The sequence below is a fragment of the Falco naumanni genome, chromosome 8 (assembly GCF_017639655.2).
Source record: "Falco naumanni isolate bFalNau1 chromosome 8, bFalNau1.pat, whole genome shotgun sequence".
In the NCBI taxonomy this organism is placed as follows: Eukaryota; Metazoa; Chordata; class Aves; order Falconiformes; family Falconidae; genus Falco; species Falco naumanni.
The window spans coordinates 63,565,992-63,586,195 of record NC_054061.1 but is presented as its reverse complement, the minus strand read 5'-3'; the positions used below and the strand labels follow the sequence as shown (position 1 = coordinate 63,586,195).

Sequence of the window (20,204 nt, the reverse complement as noted above, 5' to 3'; positions counted from 1 at the left end):
GCGGCGGGGCGGTGCTAGCGCCATGTCGGGCTTCAGCCCGGAGCTGATCGAGTACCTGGAGGGGAAGATCTCCTTCGAGGAGTTCGAGCGGCGGCGAGAGGAGCGCAAGAGCCGCGAGAAGGTGCGTGTGTCCCCCCGGGCCCCCCGCCCGCTCCCTCCCGCCGTGGCAGCCGCGGGCCTTGCCTGGCCTTGCGGGCCGCGCCGCTCTCCTCGGCCGCAGTCTGTGCCCGCCGTGCTGGGTATAAATTCGGCGTGTCTGACCGTAACGGGCGAGGTGCCGGCAGAGCCGGGCGCTGCGGGGAGCGGGCACCGCCGAGCCCTGGGGCCTGCAGCCCTGCCCTCGGCAGAAGCTGGCGGTGCTTTCCCCAGGCACCATCGTTAATGTCTTCTGCAGGCCAGAGCAGTGAGCAGAAGCAGGTTTTGATCTAAAATCAGTCCCACGTATGCTACTGCTGCTCCCCTGCCATCTTGTGTGCGGGATCTAAGGAAGAGATCCAGTTCAGCTGTCTGGTAATCACTGTGGCTTCTTGGCGGCAATAAATACAGGGAGACACGGCTTTGTGTCCAAAAGTAAGCAGGTGGAGGTATCCTGAGTAATTCTGTGTGCTTGACTGGAGCATTGTAGTTACCTTTCACTTTGCCATCTTTATATGAAAATGCAGTTTATGTGAAAATGCAGCTGAATTTCTGCATTTCCTGGTCTTCAAAGAGCAAATCCAGCAGAAATCAGTCATAGAGGGATGAGCGATATCCCAGGGCAACCTTCATACCAGATTAACAAGTGCTGGTTTGTATTTTAAAAAAGATACCAATACTTGACAGATCCTTTTAGAAGCCAGCCTTTTAAAACACAAAAGGAAATATCAATCAGCTGTATCATCTTGCCTCCCTCTAATGCCGAATAAGCAATGAACTAGTATCTTTGGTGAAAAGTAACGTGAACAGTCACCACTGGAGTCACCTCACATTGATAAGAATGTCTTGAAAGCAACTAATGCTGGGATTTGTTGGTTTAAAAATACACTACTTATTCCACCTGATTCACTAGCAATGCATGAGCTGGAAACCCATGTTCTAAATGCTAATTGTAAATATTAGAGGAAGTACCAATGAATCATACTATAAAGCTGCAAACTAATATTGTTGGCGTGTGTAGGATGGTGAAAATGCTGAGGAAGCCACTGAAGATGTAGAGGCTCCGTCTTCATCCAGAAAAGCATCCGGGAAATCCCAAAGTCAGGATGAAACCGATGGTAAATGTTAACATAATCATTTGTATTTAAAAGGCCATTGAAGGCGTTTGCTCTTTCACAACTGAGTTTTTCTAAATACCTGGCTGCTTCTTTTGAACCTGCAGGTACTGAAGCACATTGTTAGAATGTTTATCTTTGTAGGATGTTCTGAGTCATAGCCAGGGGTTTAACTTTGTTCAGTGTTTCTAAGGGACTGGAGCTGGCCAGTTGGCCATCTTTTTCTGGGAAACATTCCATTTTCCCCATCCTGGCTTCTTAACATGTGGCTTCAATTTACCCTCTGTAAAGTTACAAATAATTCAGAGTCTTTAACTTATCTCACTCTTCTCTCTGTTTTGTTTTGGCTTTTTTCTTGTTCATCTCGAACGTTTCAGAATATTTAATGCTGTAGTATGAGCGTTGCTTTCTTCCATTGTCGCCTAAAGTGAAATAAAATAGCTAAAACCAAGAGGGTTTTTTTTTTCCCTCTTTTTTTTTTTTTTTTTTTTTTCCTCCTGCTTAGTTGTTCTTTGGTCTGTTTGGGGTGTCTGCCTTTATCCTCATTTTCTGCTGGATGTTCCTAGCTACAGATTCCTTGGCTGGTTTTTGGGGTCGTCCGTCCCTGTCCCAGTCTACCACCCCCCCCACCCCCCCCACTCCACCCCCTGCAGTTACTGGGATGGTACTATCTCCTTAGGTGCCTTAGCAAAATAAGCGTAACTTCCTTGGGGTTCTCACATAGTGAAAGGACGTGCAGGAAGTGGTCAGAGCAGCTCTTCTCTCTGTAGTTTGTGTCAGTGCCTGTTGATCCCGTACTTAAAGTTCTGGATTTGAGCTTGGGATTTAGTGTTGCAGTCTGTTTCAGACACCTTCTCTTCAGAGAGATGCTCTCCATGTGCCAGTCAGGGCATACTCTTGTAGGATTGCCAGTGCTGTGAGATAGCAAAGTGCAGGTTTTTTATCTCTTTGTGTTTGTTCTTCTGCAAATTCTTGTCATTCTGGTTGGTTGGTTGGTTGATTTTTCTTAAATTTCAAAAATAGGCCTGAAATTGTCTCATTTAAAATGTGCACCAGTGGTGCCTTGATTTTGAAAGTATGGCTAGACCTCATCCTAGAAGGCCAGAAAATGAACACTGAAGTGTGCTTGGAGCCAGATAACTGTGCTTCCTTATTGACCACTTCTTTTTGCTGATGTCTCTGAAGTACTTCCAGCCTGCTCTTTTCTGTTCTGTATTCCACCCAGTCTGCACATCACCATCATCTAAGAAAAAAAGGTATCCTGATAGATTTGTGTGATAGTGTTACTTCTGCTCCTACTACGAAGAGCATGGAAGACTCAAGAGCATTCAGAATCAAGGAAGCATTGATAATATTTATCGCTATTTTAAGAGCTGCTATTAGACTTAGGACATTCAGAAGAAAAATGTTAGGTAAAGGTCATTGTTAAAGCCACTTTTGATACGTGAATCTTCAGAACTAATCTGCTTCAATCTTCAGATGATTCCTGCAGCCGAGAAGACTGAAATAAAAGGGAAATAAAATCAATAATCAGGGTTTTTTAGATGGGAGGAAGAAAAGTCTTGATTTTTAGATACTTAATATCCAATCTAGAATCAAAATAACCCAAAAGGAAACCATAAACTCAGGTGAGGTACCCAGTTCCCTCTTGTTTATGAGCAATACATGATAGATTTATTTTTCAGTCCTAACCTGATATTGTGGTTATTCTTTTATCAAACTTCTAGGTGCCCAATCCTAGAATCATAGAATGGTTTGGGTTGGAAGGGACCCTAAATATCACCTAGTCGCAGCCCCCCTGTGATGGGCAGGGACACCAGTCCCCCAGCTGAAACTTTTAAATGCTACAGGTTTTGATATTTTGCATAGGTACAGACTTGTGGGAGGTTATAACCCTGGGTTAACTTAGTAATGAAAAGTTGTAATTAAAAAATGTGAGGTTGTTTTTTTTTTTTAATTATATGCTTTAAGCATATTTATTTTGGATATATATGGCATCATATTCATCCTTATTTTAAAGATTTTTTTTATTTCTTTTTCTGGGGAAATGTGAATAATCTGGATTTTGCATTTATACACGTTGAAAGGTACTTATTGTCATGGATAGAGTGGTTACAAGATCTTGTTTTAAATTACTTCTAAAAGTCGGGTGCTGGACTGTCGTTAGGTATAATTGTCTGCTCACTTAGCCTCTTCAGCTGAAAAGCTTTATTCCATCCATCCAGTTCAGTGCCTGAAAATTGCTTAATATGCTTCTCTTGTATGGATTGAGAAAAATCTTGAATTGTTGCTTCATTCTGTGTGTTCCTGCATGCTTTCATTTCAGATATCTAAAAAATGTTAGAGGTTGGTGTATGCTAAGCATTGGTGATGAATCACGCAGAGTTTTAGAACCAGAGGTTGTTAATAGTTTTTCTGCATTTCTGCAGGCCTTTTTCATATAAAATAGCTGTTTCAAGTGGGCTACTAATTACGAACAATGCAGTTTTCTCTGCATTTGTCCTGATAAGCAGCGTGTACTCTTGATGATATCGTAAACCTTTCTTGCTTCTTTCTTAACCAGGAGAAACTTCAGATGGCGTCAGTAAATCTGTTCATCGGGTCTTTGCATCCATGCTTGGGGAAAATGATGATGAGGAGGAGGATGAAGAGGAAGAGGAAGAAGAGGAAGAAGAAACCACTGAGCAACCCACAGCTGGAGATGTTTTTGTATTGGAGATGGTACTTAATCGAGAGACCAAGAAAATGATGAAAGCAAGTATTTAAACTTTCACGTAACTTTCCTGTATCTTCTGCAGCATAGTGCATAAATGCCACTTTATGTGATTTTTAGCTGCTTGCTGAGAACCTGGCCTGAAAAATAATTCTGTGTAGGATACTAATGCTTATGGTGGTGTCACCTGTCTTTGTTTTTTTGAGATTTACTGTAGAGTACTGTTTGAAAACTTTCGGAAATAATGAAGTGAGTTTTTCTAGTGTCTGGATGATGTTTGTGTTACATATCTGAGTTACTGTGTCAGTTCTGAAAATAAGCAAACATTTCAGTCAGTCATTTAATATCGTTAGTACTAAATAACTTGTTATTAGGTTGTGTTAGACACAAGTGTGATTGATGTCTCGTGAATTTGGGCACTGCTGAATCCTCGGTAGAAACAATACCCCTTTTCCCTTTAGGAGAAAAGACCTCGCAGCAAGCTTCCTCGTGCTTTGAGAGGTCTGATGGGAGAGGCCAATATCAGGTTTGCTCGAGGAGAGCGTGAGGAGGCTATTCTAATGTGCATGGAAATCATTCGACAAGGTAGGCTAGAATGGTAAAACTTCTTGGCTCTAAGGGCGGGGTGAAATTGCGACGGTGCATCAGAAAACTCACTATGGCTTCGCTGATGGTGAAAAATACTCGTACAAGGAAAGTCACTGTATAAGAAGTGTGGAATTAAGAATACATGGTGCATTTCCTATATTGTTTTGCTTATGAAAGGAAACTAGCACCCTAATTCTGCAGAGGCCTGGCCTTTGCTTAGCTTTATCCAGTTTGCTTTTATTGTCTTTGTAGAACCAGGGTATAATCATTGGCCTAACTTACAGTGTAGGATAATGCTTGTAAATGGTTGTTGTTATATTCGGTTAGGCTGTTTAATAATTTACAAAAAGGAACTAGAAGCTTGTCTGCAAGTTGTTTTCTGAATTTAAACACCAATGGTGGTGCTTCATATAATTCCGCTGTCTGTTTTTGCGGAAAAGCAAGTTGTTTTTCAAGGTGGTTTTAAAATAATAGTTCTTAATCATTTTTTTGTCTTGCACAGCTCCTCTTGCTCATGAGCCGTTTTCCACTCTTGCCATGATCTATGAAGACCAGGGTGATATGGAGAAGTCGTTACAGTTTGAACTGATTGCAGCTCACTTAAATCCAAGTGATACTGAGGAATGGGTTAGACTAGCAGAAATGTCACTGGAACAGGACAATATCAAACAGGCTGTTTTTTGCTACACAAAAGGTAGAGTAGCATCTGTTTTAATCATGTAAAATAAATGTTAGGTGCTAATGGCAATCATTTTGTTTTCTTCTGCTTTAGTTTGCTAAGATTCTGGTACCTCTGTCTGGACTTTGGTAAAAGATTAGTGACTGTAATACCGGATGTCATGTTCTTACAGAAACCTTGTGCGTGTCCAGTAACATTCATGTAGTCAGGGAAATAAGCGTGAAATCCATTGTTGCCTTTTCCTCAACTAGGCTACTAATATGCTTTTTCTTGTAGCTCTGAAATACGATGCAACCAATGTGCGGTACCTGTGGGAGAGGTCGAGCCTGTATGAGCAGCTGGGGGAACATAAGTTGGCCATGGATGGCTACAGGCGTATTTTGAACCTCCTGTCTCCCTCCGATGGAGAGCGCTTTATGCAGTTGGCCAGAGACATGGCAAAGTAAGTTAAAAATATTGCGATTTGGTTTTCCAGGGTTTCTCAAAAGCTGATATTAATAAACTGTGCAGCTGATTCAAGCTGGGTATGCAGCTGAAATCTAGGAATGCAGGTGGTTTTGGTGGGAGTGACCCCCCCACAGGCATGCACCCCCCAACTGTTGTGATGTTACCAAAGGCTGACATGTGGGAATTGTCCTGGGTAGGATCAATGCTTCATCTTAGAAGTGTTCCATTCTTTTACACCAAGAGAATAAAACGCAAACACTGAGCATTGGAAAAATGCCTACAGTGGACAATTGTATACAAATGCAGTATGTTTTTTAACCATATAATATCACTAGAGACCTGGAAACCTATTGCCAGCAAATCTGAATGAAACAAAATATTTGATCCGCAATAGGAACCATCGGCAACAGAATGTAGTTTATATGTCATTTGTTTCTGGAGCCAGTAGAAGTCTGCCTCCCTTTTTCTGCTTAAGAGAGCAGATCAAGTCATGGACGCTTGCCTGAGGCAGGGAAGGCTGGTGATTAAAGCCTGTAGCTCTCTTATGGTAGTTTTTAGGAAGTTGTTTAACTACTTTGTATCTCAGCTTTCTCACACATAACTTGTAGTAAGCTGTTGTTGACTTGTTTCAGAGCAGTTTTAAGTCTTTTGATGTTTGTGGTTGTGAAATGCACCGAAAAAATGCAAGGCAGTGTGTTGTAACAATGTTGTTGTTGAAGGTTTTCCTGAAACTAGGTTAATGTGATACAGTATTGATACCTGGCTCCAGGTTGGGGATACTGTGATGAGAACTCCAGGAATGTCCCAACACAGGGGAAAAAAACACGGTAGTTCTTTGAAATTTCTTTGAAATACATAAAAATTGTCAACAGTTGTAAGGGAAGGAAAAGCACCCCCTTTCTCACTGTCTTTTGTAACTTACTCTTGCTAATGAAAATATTTGCTAATAGGCAAAAATAAAATAAATATGAAAATCCTTTCGCTAGTGTTCAAAGTACATATTGTCAGTTATCTCAAATACTTATTGTCTGATACCTGTGTTTTGTAGGAGTTATTATGAAGCAAATGATGTAACCTCTGCTATTGAGATAATAGAAGAAGCCTTTGCTAAACACCAGAGCCTTGTCTCCATGGAAGATGTTAACATCGCAGCTGAACTGTGTATTTCTTCCAAACAGTATGACAAAGCATTGGCGGTATGGAGAATTAAATGCATTTCTGTATCGTGTTCGGCACCTCCTTACAAGTCAGGATGTGCAGTTTATGTTCCTGTAGTGCTTAAATATGGTCATGTTTCTATAGTGGTAGGGCTGATCAGGTACAGATTGCTTGCTCTTAGTTCTGTAGTACTTGGCATTGAAGTTAACAGCTTGATTTAAGAACCTGGGGGCTGATAGACCTGTATGCTGTTACAGGCTTAAAATCTGGGGACCCTTCCTTTCCTTCTCTACAATTGCTCTAATCTTAGTAGCCAGAGAGGACCACGATCTGGTTTTGTGAGTGCTACCAGCAAAGGGTGTTCCTTAAGCTGAAGGTTAAAAGGGCGACACAGAATGGCCTCATGGTTCAAACGCAGACCGTTGTGCTTTATCTGGCATACCCGTGTTATGGCTAAGAGTGCATGGGTTAAGCATCAAGCATGCATTCCAGAAAGGCGGTATGTCTTGACTCTAAAGGATTAGGAATTGGAGAAGACGGCCTATCTGCTTTCAGTTTATTCTGGGGGTGTTGACCTTCACTTTTGAGGCCTGTTTCTGAGATGATTTGGTCTGGCTTTGAGAGGAAAGACTTTAGTATTGGGCCATTGTTATCCTTTCCAAGGTAGATTGAAGAGACACCATTAGTAGGGACTTTCTCCATGTTAACATTCTCATTTTCTGATGTTAAACGATCTCCTTTCCCCCCGCCAAGATTTTATTTAGCTCACTGTCTATCAGTGCAAAGCCTCATGAGCCTGCAGACAACTCCTCTGACCCTTCTCTGTACTTCTACCTATTTTAAAAATTAAACAGTCAATTTTATGTACCCAGCATTTAGCTGCCAGATTTAGTAATACAGTCCTCAGCTGCAGAACTGCTCCCCTGTTTCTGCTCGATGGTTCTCCTCAGGTCTGTTCCTGTGACGGTGTTTCTTGTTCTTGGAAAGCTGAAATTGTATTTGAGCTGGTAAACTGAGCCTTTAAAAAATATACCTGAATACACCCATCTGGGATGTTCCTCTAATGGCCATGTACTCTGCGTTTATCACTCTTGTTTTGGCAACAATAATGACTGAAATACTTTTAAATTCATGGACAAAATACCAAACTGCATTGGGTGGCAGACAATGGTCCTTTACACTTGTGCGTTCCCCCTCTCACAGCTCCCTGTTGGCAAGTGAATGTCTTGAACTGTGCGTCTTTGATTTCATTTTTTTTTTAATTAGTTGTTCTATTGAATTGTACCGATTTTATTGAGGTCATGATGTGTGTGACCAGGGCTGTTGTAAAATTTCTGTACGTAGCTATGAATTTTATTCAGTTATTCCTTTTTAACTGAGGCAGACCTACGGTTTCCTTGCAGGGTGTTAGGCTGAGGAATCCGTGGAGAGCTGAGCTATTTACTCAGTGCTTTGCTTTCTTTTTCCATCTTCCAAAGGCATTAAAAGTAGCTATAAAGGTTAAAACCTTTTCTAGTTGTGATGAAAGTAACTGTTGTATTTGCTAAAAAGATGCTGATTGGATCATCTTAAGTAGTCCAGAAATAGCAGACAGACGTAAGGTGATCAGACTCAGTACTGGTCCACTAACCCCATGTGAAATGAATGCAGCTTTTCTTATAACTTTTGCGATGTCCAGAACAACTGCCATGTGAGCTGGTTACTCCATACATCCTTTAAATCATTAAAGTGATCCAAGTTACTTGTCTGTTTTAGGTTATTACAGATTTTGCAGGAATTGTACTTGAAAAGAAAGTATCGGAAAAAAGTCCGACAGAGGAGAGAAAAGGTAAGCAGCTAACGAGTGGTTAGTATGACCCTGCTGTTCATCTACTAGGGCATCTTTCTTTCCGTTACCTTTTCAACTCCTGAGTATATTTTGATGCATGTTTTCTCTTCTGAAACTTTTCAGTGTTTTTAATGCATTACATGGCATGACCTCAGCTTTCTGTGAGGAGTTAACCCTGATGTCCAGTTAGCCCTGCTGACTCATTAAGGACAAGGACTGCTCTCCAGGCAACTGGAGGCCTTTTAAAGCGCCGAACATTCCTGAGTGTTCACATCAGTCCAGTTATTTCTGCCAGCTAAATAGCTTCTGAAAAAAATTGCATGAGCTTAGTGGCATCTATACTCAAGAGTATCAATCTTTGACCTGAGACTAATATTCACAAACCCTACTTCTGTTAAGCATTTAAATGTTTTGGTATATACAAATGTAGGGATGTTAGCTTGTAGTTGAATGAAGTACGTTGTCTTTGAGAAACCTGCTCTGTGCAAGTCATTGCTTACGTTTGAAAACGTTGGGCTGTAGAGCGATCGCGGCGTGCCAACTCCATAAGCAGGCATCTGTTCTACAATTAAACCAGTTGGTTGGTCCAGCAATCCGGTCCAAATGCAATGTAGGTGTAAACTCCGTCTGTGGGCTTTTTGCTTTAATGGACCAGGTCAAAATACACTTGATCAATGAACAGCTGTCCTGATAGAGACTTATAGTCTTCTTATAAATTACCTGTTATAATGAGTCTAGGAATTGTAGCACAGCATTGCCGAGTTACCTGGGGTATGCAGTTGGTTAAGACAAAGCTTCTAAAGTACCCTCCTTGCTTGGTCCCTCGCCCTCAGCCGCTTTATACCTTTCTTGACTGCTTCCTGCTCTGCTGTCCTTCCAAAAAGAATTAAAAAAAATATATCTGCTTCTCAGAGTAAGCTACCAATTGATTATGGATTCAAAAGGAAGTGACTTTTGGCTTAGCTGGTGCTTCTAGGGTAATCTGTTCATCTTTTTAAGAAGATGCAGGGGCAGAGGGAGAAACTCAGGAAAACCAGGAGGCAGTGGCTGATGACCAGAGTCATCCAGTTGCAGAATCCAGTGCTGCAGGTAAGTAATTTAATTTTTTAATTGCATACATGTCTGCAAACTGATCATACGCTCAGGAGCCTGGTTGCAACCATATAAAAACAGTGAAAGACTTCTAACAGCAGAGAAACAGGGCTTCATCCAGAAAAGGTTTCCTGTGTACTGTCTTCCTGAGTTAGAACTTACTTCTGACCCAGCCAGCCACCAAAGGCAAAAGCATTCTCCCAGGGCCTACCCACTTTGAAAAGAAAATCTTTAATTTTGTAAGAATGTATCAGTAGGTGGATAGTTACTGTCATGCTGGGTATTAAGATGTTCAGAGAAATGATGAATTAATCTGCACTTTGTGCTTTGCAGTAGTTAGATGGGGGTATAGAAGTAATAGGGAAGCCTTATGTCAGAAATCAGTTTTTTCAGGTCATAGCAGTCATCCTTTGAATGTCTGGTATAAGAATGAAGATGAAGGAGAACTTAAACAGGGAAGTTAAGGAGGTGTCACGACTGCATGCGAAAGAAATCTGATAATGGAGTTTTACTATGTGACCTGAAACGTGCTGGCGTTGTCGTGGGTAACTGCTTGGTCTCATCTTTGCCTTCTCATCAGATTGCATTCTGTGTTGCGTAGGGTTCTGTACTTAACAGTGTTTTCCACTGTATACAGCCAGATCCCTGCTACACAGGACTTAGCTTAATACGAACAAATACCTTAATACAGGGTATTTCCTTCAAAAAGCAGGGAGAAAAGGGGACAGGTGCACAGATTGCTAAAGGAAAGCTTTATGAAGCAAGGACATCTTAAGAGGGCAAAGGTGTAAGCACATCCTGCAACACCTTGCTGTTGGAATCAGTGGACAATGATAGCACTTGATACTTCACATGATATTAGTAGAATCAGAGACAGCAGGAAAAAGTTGTTCCAGCTGTTGGGGAAAGGTATAAAAGGAGAGAGGCCAGGCCTACACTGACATTTGCTAGAGTCAGTGAGAATGTTTTTTCTTCAGTGGAGCTGAGCATGGCCTGGAGGGGATGTGTAGCTTGTGAAGTGCTTATTAAGGCCTATGCATTGAGAAAGAAATTCCTTATCTTCTCACAGCTGTGGAGAAGGTCAGCTGCTGCATCCCTGAGGGCGTCCCCATAGACATCACAGTCAAGCTGATGGTGTGCTTGGTTCACTTGAACATCCTAGAGCCACTCAATGTACGTAGAAACCAACTTGGAAGTTGGGGGATGTTTTAGTAACTCACCAAAGCAAGTAATTTTTCCTGTCTTCGTATGACTGAGGTCATTGAGAACGCTGCAGCAATTCTCCAAGAAAGAAACCTAGCAAACCTCTAACAGTAGAAATGCTATTTTTGTTCTTATCAGTTATGCCTGCAGTGGAAGTATTACGAAAGCCCAGTAACTCGCAGCCTGGGTGCTGTGAGAGGCCCAGGACCGCATTGCAAAGCTGTTGAACACTAAGGAACACATCTTTGCTTTGTTTTAAAGCCCTACTAAATGGGAAGACTGTTCTTTCATAAAGAGCACTCCTTACTGGTGGGAACTTTCACCCATTGGATGTGAAATGTATGGATGTGAAATGTCTAGAATAGGAAAGTGTGGCTTTTTCAGGTATTCTGAAATTCAGATCTTTATTTTTCACTTTTAAACTAACATTTAAATAAAGGAGATGTGGTTCAGAATGCAGATAGACTAAAAATCATAGCATAAAAATGTAAGTTTCCAATAACCGTACCTTGAAGAAATGTTCTCGTTGGTTATTTGTGCTGTTAGTGTTTTGTGTGGGTTTTTTAAAGCCTCTTCTGACCACTCTGGTGGAACAAAATCCAGAAGAAATGGGTGACTTGTATTTGGACGTCGCAGAGGCGTTTCTGGATGTTGGGGAATACAACTCGGCACTGCCTCTCTTGAGTTCCCTTGTCTGTTCGGAGCGATACAACTTGGCTGTTGTCTGGCTTCGGCACGCAGGTGAGGAGGAGCAGGGCTGCTGAGAGCTGGGAATACAACCCTGAGCGTTTCCAGGGGCCCTTACCTAAGATCGCAGGAGTTTCAGGTTCACATGTGGAATGATAATTGGTATTTGCAAAACTGTAATTGGAGTTTGCTGTGACAACCCTGTCATGGAGCGGTTTTGTGTTCTTCATGTAGATTGAAATTTACTTCAGCTAAAAATACTTTATTTTCATGTAAATGAAACAGCATCTATTCTGCATTCCATCCTGTGTCAGTTGATGATGTTTTAAGTGAAGCTGCGAATGCCTCTGCATATTTCTGAATGTTTTCACTTTATTAATACGTGTTTTGTGTGGTTTTAACTGAAAAAAATATCTGAAAATCATGTTAACTATTTTGCAAGCTTTGAAGTCATCTCTTCCTGCCGTGTAAGTGTATTGTGGTGTTTATGGTATTTCTAGAGTGCTTGAAGGCCTTGGGGCACATGGAGCGTGCCGCAGAGAGCTATGCCAAAGTTGTTGATCTTGCTCCGTTGCATCTGGATGCGAGAATCTCACTTTCAACACTTCAGCAGCAGCTGGGCCGGCCTGAGAAAGCTCTGGAGGCTCTGGAGCCCATGTATGATCCAGACACGCTGGCTCAGGATGCCAACGCCGCCCAGCAGGTGGGTAAAGGTTCTGTGCTGCCAGCTCAGGCTGTGCTGTTCTGCTAAACCATGGCAGCGCTCAAAGGTGTCAGCTATATAGGACCGGGGTTGAGACTGGCCTACAGGATGGTGAGCCTTCAGAGCACAGGGAGGTTCTTGCGGGGTATCGGGGGTGAGTCCTCGTGGCTTTTTCTCCCTGACCATTTCGTCAGCGTTTCCCCCGTCCCACCTGATCCCTTTGTGTCGGTGCTGAGAACCAGTTGTGACGCCAGTGACTTCGCATCGCGTTGGTCAGCCGTTGGTACGTACAAGCTACTTCGTTTGGCCCCTGTTGATGGTCACTGGTGGCGTAGAGAAGGTCCTGTATCCCCTCTCCAGCAACACCTTCACTGTAGGTAAGGGTTGTGCCGGAATTCTCTGAAATTCACGAATTTGAAACAGCAACTGCTGCGGGGCAGTTGAGGGAGATCTTACCTGGTGCTGCTAAGATTCTTCCAGCTTTCTAGAAGCTTTTACAATCCTAGTAATACCGTCTTGAGTCAAAATGGTTTGTTTTGCAAACTCACGCTGTGTAAGAGGTTGAATAATAATGTTCGATATTATCCAGGAATTAAAGCTGCTCCTCCATCGTTCGACGCTGCTGTATTCCCAAGGCAAAATGTATGGTTACATAGACACGTTACTTACGATGCTGGCAATGCTGCTGAAGGTAAGGCAATCTTCCCAGCTACGCTTGAAGAAATTGGATAGCCATGAGTTGGGTTAAGACAAGTGACAAACTCGGGAGGAAAGCTAGTGGTTTTGATATGCAAATGGTTTCATAATTTTGTCAGGTAATAATCTTGCAGGGAGCCTGTAACGCTGGTGTTCCTCCCTGTTGTGTTCAGCACCGAGGACCACTTGTGTTTATAATTCTTAATACAGTGACTTCACCTCCGCATTTCTCGGTGTACATAGAACGCACTGAATACCAAAGCTGCTTCTTAACCTTTTTAGCCGTCAGCAGAGTGCTTTCTTGAAGTGTGGATGCTGGCTTCTGCTTCAACAGTTTCCTTTTTAATTTCTTAGAAGTTTTTTTTTATATTTTCTTGTGGTAAAATAACGGAAAAAGAATTTGTTTAGCCAGTAAATACAGTGGTGGTAGTTTTGTGTTAATTGGTTTTTGTTTGTTTTAGATAGGGAGTGAGGGAGGGGAATATTTAGACCTCAGTTTTATCCCTCTGGTCAGAGCCGTTACTCCTGCCTTGCACTGGCTGAATGGCTGATGAGCCATGTATTTCTGAAAGAGATACAGAAAGGCACTGCTCTTGTCGTGCCTCGGCAAATAGTTTTGATTTCAGTATGTATGGGGATGTTCCAACCCCAGGAGAAGTCTTTTAAGTCATTTGAAGAGTTTGCATCTTTTGCATAGCCCAGCTCGCGCTGGAGCGTGAGACGATGCAGAGATAATACATTCCCTCTTGGGAATGTTCTCTCGCATGATCGTGCTCAGTTGCAGCGTTTCTGAGCTGCAGACTGTTCTGGCACGTGATGTGAGCAAGTTGGGTTGGCCACAGAGCTGCCTTTGTCATAGGATGTGTTAATGTAATCTGAAATGCTGCCCTTGAATTTGTTTCTAGGTAGCAATGAGCAGAGCTCAGGTGTGTTTGATATCTAGTTCCAAATCTGGAGAGAGGCACCTCTATCTTATTAAGGTGTCAAGGGATAAAATTTCTGACAATGACGACCAAGAGACAGCAAATTGCGATGCGAAAGGTAACAAATATTTATTAAAAACGAAGCAACTAAGGACGAGCTCCTTAGTTCTGAAAAACGAGATGAGCGCGACTATTTTGCACGCTAAGGCCATGCAGTTCATGTTGACATTGCTTTATTGCTAGGGCACAGAAGGCAGCAAAACTGAAGATAACATAACTTAAGGGACCAGTCCCCATTTGGAGAGAATTCGTAAGATTACAGAGTAACTCAAACTGAGAAGGACCTCTAGAGAGCGTGTAGTCCAGCTTTCTCCCTGGTGCTAATATAGTTCATGCAAATCTAGAATGTGATGAAATACACGTTGTAAAAGTGCTGTGACTTTTTTAACTGGCCTGGACTGGGTTGAACCAGGCTACACATTCTTAAGCACCATTTGGTAGATTAGGAAGAGTGATTTCGATGCATTTATGTAGTAGGTTTATAACTTGAACTGTGTGTATTTCTTGCCATTTGTTCCCAAGTTTTGACTTGGTTTTTTTTGCTGGCGTTTTACAAACTGCACTTCAACTGAAAAAAGTAAACATTTAATCTTTATTTTACCTGTTAATGTTCTCGAAAAGATCAGTTTGATGTACATACCCCCTTTTTTTTTTTTATTAGTTTAGCTCTGGTTTTAATTTTCTCAACTTACTGACTTCAATATTTTTAGCAATTTTTGCTGTTCTCACAAGTGTCCTGACAAAAGATGACTGGTGGAACCTCCTCCTGAAAGCTATATATTCCTTGTGTGACCTCTCCCGGTACAAGGAGGCAGAGCTACTGGTGGATTCCTCGTTGGAATATTATTCATTTTATGATGACAGACAAAAGCGCAAGGAGCTGGAATACTTTGGGCTCTCTGCTGCGATTCTGGACAAGAACTTCAGAAAAGCGTACAACTATATCAGGTGGGGTGCTGAGGAGGTAGAGCTTCTGTTATTGCTTCCACTGGGGCTGTAGTCGTGCCGCTGCAGATCCAGCTGCAGGAGGCAGGTGGGTGCCTTCCAGCTTCTGCTAAAGCAGAGGAGGCTGCTGCAGCTACAGGAGCTTTCTGACAGCTCCACAAGGGCACCCTGCCGTGGGCTGGTAGGTTTGCCCAGAACCGTTGGTTCTGTCTTTCACTCTGGGCTTTGCCTCAGTCGTGACCTGCTCTTTGAGTGTCCTAAACTGTGGAGGTTTTATTGCAGATACAGTATTTACTGATTTCTGATACACCTTTCATTCTGCAGAATCATGGTAATGGAAAATGTCAATAAACCTCAGCTATGGAACATCTTCAATCAAGTCACTATGCAATCTCAGGATGTCCGTCACCATCGCTTTTGTCTCCGCTTGATGCTGAAAAATCCCGATAATCACGCCCTGTGTGTCCTAAACGGGCATAATGCGTTTGTCTCTGGCAGTTTCAAACATGCTCTTGGTAATACCATTAATGTTCTAATATTAATACAACAAGTGATGTGTTTTTTCTGAGAAACATTTATTACAGCCGTTTTTTTCATATATTAGAAAATTAGGTGGCTTTGCAGTGTTGGTCTGGTGCTTTAATTATTTTGTACACAAATCAAAGCATTGCTAATAAAAAATAAGCTGGCATGCTTCAAGTTCAGCACACATTGCAAATGTAACTAACTTGCAAAGACAATTGAAGGCTAATGATGATAAAGCATGAGGACAGAAGCAGACCAATTTACACAGCAAATAAAGTTGGCTGGACATTTCAAGCAGGCCTTTGAAGTAAGCCTACTGCTTTCAGTCAAGCCCTCCACGTGTCACACTTAAGATGTGTGGCCTCCAGGATATAAATCCCAGCAAGGACCGTGTTTGCCCTCTGAGACTGGTTGGTTTCTGTTTACATTTTTACATCCCAGTCTGTATTCTTCCTTCGGAATCCAAAGAAGGCTGAAAACTTAAAATTTTCTTTCAGGTTTTTTTCGTCGTGTATTTTGATGTAGATCTATTAAGCCATTTCTTTCAGTTCACACTTCTAATTTGAATATTTTCTTTTTTTACCCTTAAATTCTTAAGGAATGCTTTTCACAACACACAATTATTTGCTTTTTAGGACAGTATGTGCAAGCCTTTCGTGCAAACCCAGATGAACCTCTGTACAGCCTTTGTATTGGCTTGACGTTCATCCACATGGCTTCTCAGAAATACGTGTTGAAGAGGCACGCTCTTCTCGTGCAGGTGAGTTAGTGTCATTAGCTTTACCGAAACTGTTTCCTGGCTTTGTATCTTGCACAGTTTTGGCTACAACACAGTCTGTTAAAATAGCTTCTCATAATTAATGTGATGTTTCAAAAGAGGGAAGTGGTGAAACATGAGCCCAGGCGAGTTATGCTTTTGAACTCTAGTTATACCCATCTGAATCTCCTCTTCTTTTAGCTACACACAGCCTGCTGTGCTGTGTGTGCAAAATGATTGCTGGCATAGATGCGAGCAGCTGCCAGCTGTGTTTGAAAATGTTACTAATTTCAGCTTTGGTGGCTGCATTCTGGATTTTCTTCCAAATTTTCCTTCTTGCCCTGGAGAGGCAAGTGGGGGAGAGTTAGCTTTTAAAGACTTTCTAGAGATAAAATAAGATCTTGCTCTAGCCAGTCCTTTGGCTGCATGTTTTTTAAGGTGGTTGGCTCCTCTGAACATGACCCAGCCATATCTGTGTGTGGAGTACGTAAACACCCAGATGCATACGTACACGTTTAGCCAGCTAGCTAGTGCTGGCAGGCACTGTACTAAATACCTGTGTGTTCAGTTACTTACAAAAGATCTCCCGGCTGTTGCCCATGGCAGTGAGACTGACAGAGCGGTTTTTATGGTCTCAGCAATCACATGTGACTGACTTTTGGCCTCCCCCTTGCACATGGTTTTGTGGGGAAGCACAGGTCAAAAGCGTGAACAGATACATTCGAACAGCCGTTCTCTGGCAGACTTCACTGCCGTCTTCTCAAAGGGAACATTCACAAATGCCCGTAATATGTGTGCAGGGATTCTCCTTCCTTCACCGGTACTTGGACCTGCGTGGACCCTGTCAAGAGTCTTTCTACAACCTTGGCCGTGGCCTTCACCAGCTGGGATTGCTGCACCTGGCCATCCATTACTACCAAAAAGCACTTGAACTTCCTCCTCTCACCTTAGAGGTACCGTATCTTTGTACGTGCAGAGAATAAAGTCAGGTCAATGTTAATCATTTCTCAGCTACAGTTAAAACAGGTGCATAAAACTTGCGTAGTTGAGTTTCCCTTAATTTGTGTTGTAATCTCTTGTCCCTGGAAGCCCCAGCCTGATGTCGCCTGGTAATGTGTTCAAGCATGTGTTAATTTCAGAGGTTTATGAATTGTGAAGGATTTACTAATAGGCTGAAGTAGCAGCAAAAAGGGTTGCTCAACAACTTTTAACCTGCATTAAGTAGCTGAACTCCGTCTATATCACATGCCATAAATAATAACTGGGAGTTCTGTGCACTCGCCTGTGCTGTAAGACAGCGTGCTGGAGCAGCACGAAGCGGTACCAAGGGGGCCCGAAGGCACCTGAGCCTGGCTTGGCTCCGGCTGGTCGCTGCGGGATCACCCCGGCTGGCGTACCGCAGGTTTACAAGGCCGGTCCCAGGGAAGGTCTTTGCCTCGTGCTGGGGAGGGTGGGCAGGGGAATGCCGAGCGCGCGCGGGCAGCAGGAGGGGTTGGTGTGTCAGAGGCGTGGGAGCAGGGCAGCGCGGCGGGGCTGGAGCAGCAGCCGCGTGGCTGCGGGAGGGATGCAGGCAGCACGCAGGTCCTGGCGGGACAGACGCACACTTGGCCTGCAGAGACAGTGAACCTGGTACTTTCCTGTCTGGCCAGCTGGCTACCTAATTTGCAGCTAACATTTTGAGTATGTAATTATAGAACTCTTGTGATTAACATGTGGAAACTCGTTAAAGAGGGAGGGCACAGGGAATACCGCTTCCGTTTCTGAACAGCTGGAAGCCTGTACAAACCATGAATGTGTGATTTGATTCCACTGGTTTCCACCGAGAACTAGAATCATTGAAACGATCCCATTTGATTTCTACTCATGTTGCAAGTTTTACACTACTTTTGCATATAGATAACTTTTCTAATCATTACTAACAATGTGTATTTCTTCATAATTATTTTTACAGGGAATAGAAACCGATCAGACAGACTTGAGAAGAGATACTGCCTTTAACTTGTCGCTTATTTATCAGAGCAGTGGAAATACCAGAATGGCTCAAAAGATGCTTTATACCTACGCGGTCGTGTGACGAGGTTTGTGGCAGGTGGGATCGATACTCTTTGTATTAACCTTTGCATTATGCGATGCTGGGGAAGCTTTTTTCTAGGTAGAGCTTTCCCCGAGGGCGGTCAGAGACATGGCTGATGCTGTATGCAGCTTTATGGACTGTTTCTGCCTCTGCCACTGGGCCGTATCGCATACGGATGGAAACTGCGCCGCGCTGACGTGCTCACGCGTGACTGTTAGTAGCGCCTCTCCTCTGATGCCTTGCTCTCTGATCAGACCTTCAGGCTGGCACATAGAATCCACCAGTGAAAACAGAAGCCGTATTCACTGGTGATGGGGGTTTTGTAATGTGCAGCATTAAATTACTATAATGTAGAAGAAATAGGCACATACTGATCCCTAGAGGAGGGAGAACTTGGTGTTTTGAGATATTTAAAGTATTCAGAATTTTCTAGGAGTTCGTATTCCTAGCAGCTGGTCTGTTTGAAGGAGATCGATTCCTGTTTTACTGAAATCAATGTGACCTTTGTTCTTCTGGACTTGTTAATAAAAATTCTGAGTTTAATGATAACGTTTACTTATTCTCAGCAAACATACAGCGTACTGGACACCTTATAGCAAAAATTAGTGCAATAATATCATACAGCTTATTATTTAACATACCTTGCAAATGGTCTGGGCTTTGTTTCTGACAGTTGAACAGTAGCACATGACGGTGGAAGCATGCTGCTTCCTACCCAGCAAGAGAAGCAGGATGCAACGCTTTAACATAAATTTTAAATGGTATATAGTTCTATGCATATGACTTTTTATATTTTTATTGATTTTTTTTTTTAATTTGAAATAGATATATCTTATGCTCTACAGCAAAATAAGGCTGAAGAATACTTCCCAGCCAGGTAGCTTGCTGAACAGAAACCAAACCGTGCTGTTGCCTCCCAAGTACTCCTGTTACTTGTGGTATCGCAGCCAACTGCCGTTTGCTTGGCCCACTGTTACAGGTATTGCCGTTCTGTGATCATTTCACAGAATTTAAATCAGTGAATAAGAGACAGATCTAATTTTAAAGGCAATTTTATCTCAGATCAAACATTAAATTACTATATATTGCATGTCCCCTTCACTAGAGATATGCTGGGCCACAGTGGGAATACAGAGGTGAGAGACTCGTTCCCAGGCAGTCTCACTAGCTCGCAGAGGGCCAGCGTGTTTCACTGTGTTTATGCAGCGCTGCCCTCGCTGTTTCCAAGCCCCGTGCCAAGTTTGCAGCATGGCAAATTAAACAGCCATTTTAGTTGTGTCAGCCAGGGGCATTCATAAGCTGCAGAAGAAGGGAGAGGACGAGTCCCTCACCTTCGTTTCACTTCTTGCTCTTTGTGATGCCTCATCACTGGTTTTGTCAAGGTGGCCCAGTGTTTGCTGTGTGAACCGGAGCTGCCTCACAGGATGGTATTGTTGCATCACCTAGGGGTAAAAATTCTTCTGTTGAAGCTCTCCTTAGTCTTTATTGGCCTCTTCACATCTTGTAACCCTGTTGATTTGTTTCTTCTTGCAAGTGACTCCTGTCCCCTCATACAAAAAACGGTCATGATGTCCCAGGAAATAACAGCACTTGGCACTGAACTCATGCTTAGAAAGCAGACACCAGAGGCCCAGTATGCAGATTCCCTGTGCATTATTCTTTTCCAAAACAATCTGAAACACTCGGAATCCTATTGCTTGTACATTTTTTTTTAAATAGTCTTGACATAGAGGAAAGGGATTTTTTAAGAGTTGTCTTAAAAATCGACCGCCATCAAGGCATTACCATTCATTACTTTTTTTATATAAAAGACTACCTCCAGGCATACTCGAAGTACTGGTCATAAAAGCATCTGACTGTCTTAGAAACCAAATTA

General features: G+C 42.6%; 1 protein-coding gene across 6 annotated transcripts; it reads left to right on the top strand.

The window, feature by feature from the left end:
* Positions 1-8: 8 nt before the first annotated feature.
* On the top strand, positions 9-18,871 carry GTF3C3 (general transcription factor IIIC subunit 3). 6 transcript variants are annotated; one of them, XM_040603370.1, is made up of 20 exons: positions 15-121; positions 395-570; positions 1,157-1,253; positions 3,814-4,004; positions 4,425-4,548; positions 5,054-5,245; positions 5,507-5,672; positions 6,726-6,873; positions 8,591-8,663; positions 9,663-9,752; positions 10,825-10,928; positions 11,528-11,699; positions 12,146-12,348; positions 12,938-13,039; positions 13,950-14,085; positions 14,738-14,975; positions 15,297-15,487; positions 16,133-16,257; positions 17,055-17,207; positions 18,206-18,871. In XM_040603370.1, exons 4-20 carry the CDS (start codon positions 3,864-3,866, stop codon positions 18,326-18,328), a joined length of 2,481 nt encoding a protein of 826 aa, XP_040459304.1. In that variant the 5' UTR covers positions 15-121; positions 395-570; positions 1,157-1,253; positions 3,814-3,863; the 3' UTR covers positions 18,329-18,871. The 6 variants fall into 6 exon arrangements, with proteins under 6 accessions (XP_040459306.1, XP_040459304.1, XP_040459303.1 ...); XM_040603369.1 differs by lacking the exon at positions 395-570 and having other exon boundaries at positions 18-121; positions 9,666-9,752; XM_040603368.1 differs by lacking the exon at positions 395-570 and having other exon boundaries at positions 18-121.
* Positions 18,872-20,204: the final 1,333 nt, after the last annotated feature.